The sequence below is a fragment of the Periplaneta americana genome, chromosome 3 (genome assembly GCF_040183065.1).
Source record: "Periplaneta americana isolate PAMFEO1 chromosome 3, P.americana_PAMFEO1_priV1, whole genome shotgun sequence".
Taxonomy (NCBI): Eukaryota; Metazoa; Arthropoda; class Insecta; order Blattodea; family Blattidae; genus Periplaneta; species Periplaneta americana.
Window position 1 is genome coordinate 197,290,820 of NC_091119.1, and position 8,563 is coordinate 197,299,382.

Consider the following 8,563-nt stretch of genomic DNA (forward strand, 5'->3'; position numbering starts at 1 on the left):
GTAACTTTCGGTGCTGGATCCCGGACTCATTTCACCGGCATTAACACCTTCATCTCATTCAGACGCTAAATAACCTGAGATGTTGATAAAGCGTCGTAAAATAACCTACTAAAAAAAAAAAGAAACGTAATTTTTTCATAGTCATCCAATTTTTAACAAATTTGACTTGTGTTTAATTTTGTATAATAAAAAATGCTTGTGTCACTATTACACTCACACAATAATTATATATAATAGCCAACAGTTATTTGTATATGGTAGGTAAGACACATTACATAACAGGAAAATCAATGGAAACAATCAAATATATTGAAATATATCGTCTTTGTTCTTGCAATAATTCCTATGTGATATTTTTATCGGTTTTCAGATTTTTGCTCTATTAAATAACGTAAATAGTGATACAGCAAATAATAAAATCTCCTATATGTAATTATTTTTTATTTTCGTAGGTTATTTTACGACGCTCTATCAACATCTTAGGTTATTTAGCGTCTGAATGAGATGAAGGTGATAATGTCGGTGAAATGAGTCCGGGGTCCAGCACCAATAGTTACCCAGCATTTGCTCATATTGGGTTGAGGGAAAACCCCGGAAAAAACCTCAACCAGGCAACTTGCCCCGACCGAGAATCGAACCTGGGGCCACCTGGTTTCACGGCTAGCCGCGCAAACCGTTACTCCACAGATGTGGACTATATGTAATTATATCTCTTTGTTTCGAAAATGTAAGAATTCACAGTCTCCTATGTACTGCCATAGGATGAATAACTTTGTTTTTTCCTCCTACTGAAAGATATTATATTTTGCACATAGGCGTTACTGCAGGAACAACGATGATATGTAATTTCTTTTCAAACGTTCAAGGGAGGGGGTTTAAACGCTTGCATACGCCCCTGTTTTTGTGCAATATTTGAAGTGTGAAATAATGGAATTTCAGTTATTTCAAAAATCGATTGCTTATAAGTAGGGCTAGGATTTTGATGAAGTGCATTTTTTTTTAGTAAACAAGAAACATTGTTGCTTTAGTATTTATATGTTATGTGATAAACTGAGTGTTTTAAAACATATTTGTTAGGGCATTTTTTTTTTTTTGCATTTTTCATCTCTTACAACTCATAAGAGCATTTTTTTGTTTTATTCGGTCATTTTTGGGGTATTTTCATTTAATTTTGGTCATAATACCCATTATTAATGTAAAATATTATTTATTTCCTTTGATATTTTCTCTACATATTTTTTTCAATTAATACCCATTATTTTTTATATTAGTTTAATCGTTTTTATACACAAATATTGCCATTTTAATGTAGTATACCTCCACGCAATGGATCAGTCCAGCCACCCCTTTAATATAGACTCCTCTATAGCTGCTAGTTCCGGATAGAGTGGCCTTGTGGTGGACTACATGGAAACTACATTAATTAAACTGTACTACTTAGAAACATTATTAAAATTAAATATACTTGAATGTTGGTATTAGAATTTAGTTTAATTACTAGTCTAAATATTAATATTCCTACTAAGCCAATTATATAAGATCAATTTTAGGGCATTTTTTAAAGTTTTTAGTTCATAAATGCATTGCTTTTAGGACATTGTTTCATGATTTATAGGTCATCAAAATCCTAGCCCTAATTATAAGCCTATTTTGCATACTTGAAAATATAAAAAAAAAGAATAGCAAGAGTTTAGAATCCGTTATTCATTACGTGAGGGGAGAAAATAATATATTATGTAGCACTAGTTACATATTTTACTATAAGCATGTTTAATATTACAGTTTCGGAGTGAATTCCTTGTATGAAACTATTTCAATACGAACATATTGTATGTACACACATAGAATTCTGGATTTTACGTATATCATACATTTAACGCAAGAACGTTGAAACATTTGTAAATATCCCGCGCTTATAGTTCGTAGTAGATTATTTTTTATAGGAGACAGCTGCTACATTTCCCGCGCGAGCCAAAACCTCGTAGCGTTCAATGACCTTGACAAGACTGTAACTAAAACTCTCACATATTCTTAGACATATCTAGTGGTATACATATATTCAAATGTTTTTTTAACAATTTCATCTCCTAAAATCTCCACCCCGCAATGATTACTAACATTTTATTATCTTCCCGCGCTCTGATTATAAAATAACTGTAGGCCCTCATAAGGTCCGCCTATGACCTTGTCCCGAGCCCGATGGTGGCGATGCTCCGCCGCGAGGAGTCGTTCGCTACTTCTACGGGCTAACGACGGGCAAAAATAATTAGTTGTTTTTATACGGTTAACCCGTTATTTTTGTTTGCCGTTTTAACCTGATAACTGGTTATTTTCCTGAATAACGGAACGACCAGTTGTTTCTTTAAATAAGCACCGAATAAAATTTAATGTATTTTAAGCTTATCTTAAATTTAATGTCAGTCGAGCATCGTTTCTTTTCATTATTTTGCATTCTTTGTAATAAATTCGGTATTCAAATTGTCTCGTAGATAGGATATTGGTTATTGATTTACTTATTTAATCTGTTCATAAATGGCAAAATGAAATTAATGCCAATAATCTACATAATATGCCTATCTTAATCGCCGACTGTCTCTGATTGGCTTATATGTAGTAGTATAAAATCTGCTGGCATTGGAGTAATTAAAATGGCGAGAAATTTTGACTTCTTTTAGATTTTGGTTATAGGGGAACAGAGTTACCGTTGGAATGTGTCATAATCAAGATTATTATTGTAAAAATTATGGAATTTGTGTTATTTTCCATTTTTCTTAGCTGCAACTCTAATGTGAATCAAGTAATTAACTAAATCCAATTTCACAACCTATTATTATTACTATTATTATTTCTTGTTTAAGAATGTCATTGATGATCTTTAGCATATAATGGCGTTCTTTCAACTATCTTCTGTTTGGTTTACAGTTATTTCAAATATGTATGAATTTATTACCGTCAGAATTACTTATCAATAATCAAAATTAAACCATACATATTTGAAATTTTATTATTATACTTATCGGACTCAACATGCCTTTGAAATTACAGTTATTTGCTAATTGTTATTTGATTTATATTGTAAATAACCTCTCGTTTTATTTTATTGACTGATTTGTTGACCTTAAAATGTAAACAAATATAATAATGGGTTAACTTATTTTCGAATAACTTCCCATCCCTATATAATATATTATGTACTTCGAACTCACCTTTTCGGAGCCTAAGCCTTCGCAATCTTCTTCGGTGTGCTTTGGGCGGGAAAACAAAAAACGTATTTCTCCGGATATCCCCCTCCCCCCGAAAGACTACGGGACCGTTGGATGTACGGGGATGGGAAGGTGGCAAGGGAAGGGGGAAAATTACCCACTAGGTAGAAATTTCTTTCAAACATTGTCCCCTTTCTCTCTCTTCTCTCACCTGTTTTCCATACTTCGTACTTCTACTGTGTAGGTTTCTTGTATTTCTTCGTGATGATCTTTTTTTTTTTTTTTTTTTTTTTTTTTCATTTCGTTCGACATTCGTTGTTTGTGTTCCTAGAAATCTCGAAGTAATGTTTAGTAACATCACGGAAGAACACGTATTCGTAAGGATTTCGGAAGCTCTATATTTCTAGCAAAGGCAAAAGAAAAATATATCCCTGACATGGAACTTTTTAAGAATAATTAATAAATAATAATAATTGTCCCTTTCTCTCTCTCTCTCTCTCTGTTTACTCTCTTCTCTCACCTGTTTTCCATACTTCGTACTTCTACTATGTAGGTTTCTTGTATTTCTTCGTGATGATCTTTTTTTTTTTTTTTTTTTTTTTTTTTTTCATTTCGTTCGACATTCGTTGTTTGTATTCCTAGAAATCTCGGAGTAAAGTTTAGTAACATCACGGAAGAACACGTATTCGTAAGGATTTCGGAAGTTCTATATTTCTTGCAAAAGCAAAAGAAAAATATAGCCCTGACATGGAACTTTTAAAGAATAATTAATAAATAATAATAATTGTCCCTTTCTCTCTCTCTCTGTTTACTCTCTTCTCTCACCTGTTTTCCGTACTTCGTACTTCAGCTGTGTAGGGTTCTTGTATTTCTTCGTGATGATATATATATATTTTTTTTTCATTTCGTTCCACATTCGTTGTTTGTATTCCTAGAAATCTCGGAGTAATGTTTAGTAACATCACGGAAGAACACGTATTCGTAAGGATTTCGGAAGTTCTATATTTCTTGCAAAAGCAAAAGAAAAATATAGCCCTGACATGGAACTTTTTAAGAATAATTAATAAATAAATATTTGCTACATGAATGTAATGTTTTAGATAAATTGGCTGTTGAGTAGTATTTTTCTACGGAAATTAAAATAAAAGTTAAAATATGTTATTAATAATAACTTACTGTCAAACAATAATAATTATTATTTTTAAATTTGAGGAATGAAAAGACAAGTGACTCGGTGGAAACCGCGCGGAAGGGTACCGGGACAATAGCGGTGACGCCTTGGCAGCTTCCCGTGGTTCCCGCGTTAGTAACGTCTTCACGTGCTTGCCAGGGTTGCCAGATTGTGATCAGTACTAGTCGCCTATTTCCATGTTGCGTTTAGCCAGAAGTCTCCTTAAAAACTAATAATAATCACCGTAGGCCTTTATCTGAATAAAATGCAATGAAAGTATGCGGCATACACAAACAGAATTCAAATTTCCCTCCATGCGACCTTGTTATTCCACTGCCTCCTTGATGTTACTGCAACTGTTTGCAAAACCGGCTGTGTGTCATGGACAAGGAATAACTTGTCTTTTTGTGGGAATTTTTATGAAAATATAGAAAACATTGAACCAAGGTCAGTGAAGTAGAATTTTTTTTTGTAATTGTATGATTCCCAGGATCTATTTGGGTATTTCTACTGAAATTCAACATTCTACCTAAAGTGATTATAAAGTAATTAATTCTTTTCACTCTAAAAATTGTAATTTTTGTACAGTGTACGCTCAAAACAAAATAATTAATAATTTAGACTCTAAAAGAGATACAGTGTTCTGGTTTTCATCAAAATACTCAATTTCCGATGAAGAAGTTGGCATAATTATTTCATAGCTCTAAGGACAGAAGTATAACTTTTTGTGTCGTGCCCTACTTTTCTAAATAACGCTATATGAACTTATACTATAAAGTGCTATATTTATTTACATCAGTTCGTATCTTCGGTGGGGAATAGCGACAGTGAATATTATTATAGCGTTGTGAGAAAGCCGTATGAATAAAAATAATTAAGTAATTATTTAATTAATATTTAATTTAATAAAACAATAGCCTACCGAAATTTTCATAATTTTCACACCACTTACATTTACATTTCAAACACGTAAGATAGGTCTAGGAATTCTTCTAATTTCGGAGTCATCTTCTAAACTAGATACTTAAGAACATTAATGCTATTATTATTTTTTTTAGACTACCGATAATTTTGATTTTGAGATAGAAACGTAATATACACAAGTATTAATTTAATTTTTGCATGTTTCTCTTATTTGTCGTAATATTTGAATCTTCATTAAATCAGTTTTATTAGCTCTCAGATTAGTGACAAACTTTACACCATTCTTCTTTACCAACGTCCTTGACATCATCTGGAGCTTCCTCCTACTAACCTAGTTTCGGATGCAATACAACAAAATTGATGATAATCCCATAAAACTGTAGTCATTAATAACGCCTATGCAATAAATAATATTATATACGAAGGCTTTCAATTTATCTTTAAATTAAGGAAATTCTCATAGATTTTGTGATATTGTATCTCATATTTGCCGTGTTTACCCGTTATCCCATTATTATTATTAGCAGTTAACACTAGCAGAACAATAATACAGCAATAAAATTACCTACATAAAACAAACAGCAAACGATAACGTATTCTGCGATCTTATGACATCACAATGTAAGATATTGGTCACAGAATACAGAAATGAAAGGAATTAATTTTGAAGCATGTTGCAACGATGATTTTAACACTGAACAATGACTTCCGATTTTTTAAATAAAATCTGAGAATCTACTACATTACAAATATGTAAAAGGGAAAACATGTAGTCTAAATTTGCCCTTTCGATGTACTAAGTTAGAGTTTCGGATTCAATACAATAAAATTGGTGATAACCCTATAAAACTGTCTGCAGTGTAAACATTAAAACGCCTATGCACTAAATTATTATATATGAAGGCTTTCAATTTATTTCTAAATCCAGAAAATTCCCCCAGGCTCTGCGATATTGTTTCTCATATTTGCCGTATTTTCTCTTAATATTACCATTATCAGCAGCAAGAATATCGCAATAAAAATATGTAAAACAAACAGTGAACGATAACGTATTCTACTATCTTATTAAATTACGTCACAATGTAAGATATTGGTCAAAGACGAAGAGAACAAACTGGAAGCATGTTGCAACGATAATCTTAATGAACAGACTTGCAATTTAAAAAATAATCTGAAAATCTATGAATAATATTTCAATCTTTGAGGTAGCCTAAAGAGGGGTTCAGAGACTTTCAATTTATCTCTAAATCCAGAAGGCTTTGCGATATTGTTTCTCATATTTGCCGTATTTTCTCATTAATATTACCATTATCAGCAGCAAGAATATCGCAATAAAAATATGTAAAACAAACGAACAGCGAACGATAACGTATTCTACGATCTTACTAAATTATGTCACAATGTAAGATATTGGTCATAGAATACAGACGAAAAGAATAAACTGGAAACATGTCGCAACGATAATATTAACAATGAACAGTGACTTCCGATTTTAAAAAATAATCTGAAAATCTATGAATATTTCAATCTTTGAGGTAGCCTGAAGAGAGGTTCAGAGACTTGACAATTTTATTATTCGCCGATTGCCCTTCATAGCCTAAATTGCGATAAATCACCCATATTACAATCCTGTTAATGGATGTACGCCTATACAATACCCGAAATCGTGACCTACCTAAATGTAGGCTAACCAAAACTAATGAATCATTATTTTATTATGCCTTTAGAAATTGCAAATAAAGTTCCGTTGTGTTTTTAATCTGTAAACGATTTTATCGCTTTGTATGTCCTCTTTTTTTATTTTACATTTTCGTTAAGTATGCTATTCCTACTTTGCGATTCATGTGTTCACTGAATTTAGATGTTCAATAAATTAAATATGCATCTGCAAACGTTTACTCTGATACAAATTGTTACTGCAACAGAAAGGAATCAGTGGCAATAATTTACCTTACAACAGCAAAGTAGGCTGCACCGGGGCGTCGGACGCGCATCATAGCTAGCCCGATACCCCGCTAGACAAACGACAGCCTTCGCTCGTCGCGAGGAATAAAATTCCGCGGAACTACAGCGACCGATGAGGCGGGAGCTGGCAGCCGGCGGTGGGAGACTAGCTGTAAGAAATGTACAAAGTAGCAGTGGGAAATGGGTATTGTGGAGTCTACCTCTGCTCTGATATGAAATAAATGTTGGCCCTCATAAGGACCGTTTATGACCTCATGCCGAGGTCGATGCTCCAGGAGGAGTTGTTCACTTCTTCTTTGGGCTGGCCTTCTTAGGTGACTTCGCCTTCGCCACCTTCTTCGGGCGGGGTGCCTTTGGCTTCTTAGTGGGCACCTTGGACGCCTTCTTGGTCTTGGACAGGGACTTCTTCGCCTTCGGTGTAGACGGCTTCTTCTTCTCGGACTTCTTAACGGCTGCCTTCTTGGGAGACTTGGCAACCTTAGCCTTGGCGGGCTTCTTGGCTTTCGCTCCGGCTCCCCTGACCCGGGTTGGTGCCTTGGTAGCGGCGGCCTTCTCGGGTTTGGCGGAGGAAGCCAGCTTGAAGGAGCCGGAGGCACCTTTCCCCTTGGTCTGCACCAGCTCTCCGGACGCCACGCCGGATTTCAGGTACTTCTTGATGAAAGGCGCCAATTTCTCGGAGTCGACCTTGTAGTTGGCGGAGATGTACTTCTTGATGGCCTGAAGTGACGATCCTCCCCTCTCCTTCAAGCTCTTGATCGCGTTGATCACCATCTCACTAGTCCGGGGATGTGCTGGTTTAGCCCGTGGCTTCTTCCCCGCTGATTTCGCCTTCTTCGTCGCTGCTTGCGCCGGAGCCGAAGCAGGAACTGGAGCTACTGATGCGTCTGCCATTCTTCTCGAGTCTAGCTGCTGAGTCGCTGGATCGCTGAAGCTGAATGAGTGAACTCCGCAGCGGCGCAAGTAGTTTTGTTAAAGCCGCCTTTTCTCGGCGCGGACCGCGGCGACAACACAACAGGGAGTTTCCAAGGCAAGGAGACAGGGACAGCTTTTCGTACGTATTCTAAAAGTTAAAGCCACGAAAATAATTAAATATTTAATTTAGGTGACTGCAACCCGGTTTTAGATAAACATAAAAGTTCAAATTAAGTCCTAAACATGCTGGCACGGAACGAAAACATCCAGTAAGACGTATATAACGAATTCTCTGCGGAGCACCGGTGTTGCGATGCCCTTTTTAACTTAATTTGGCCGCTATCTTTCTTAAAAATAAATAATTAAATGTTTTTTCCTTTCAAGAACA

General features: G+C 35.1%; 1 protein-coding gene across 1 annotated transcript; it reads right to left on the reverse strand.

Annotated features, from left to right (window-relative positions):
* Positions 1-3,497: 3,497 nt before the first annotated feature.
* On the reverse strand, positions 3,498-8,189 carry LOC138696940 (histone H1-like). Its single transcript, XM_069822451.1, has one exon. It carries the CDS (start codon positions 8,152-8,154, stop codon positions 7,549-7,551), a length of 606 nt encoding a protein of 201 aa, XP_069678552.1. The 5' UTR covers positions 8,155-8,189; the 3' UTR covers positions 3,498-7,548.
* Between the last annotated feature and the right edge of the window lie 374 nt (positions 8,190-8,563).

Bases quoted from the DNA above. Each gene is read 5' to 3' on its own strand.
- LOC138696940 (XM_069822451.1), bottom strand. From the start codon at position 8,154: ATGGCAGACGCATCAGTAGCTCCAGTTCCTGCTTCGGCTCCGGCGCAA.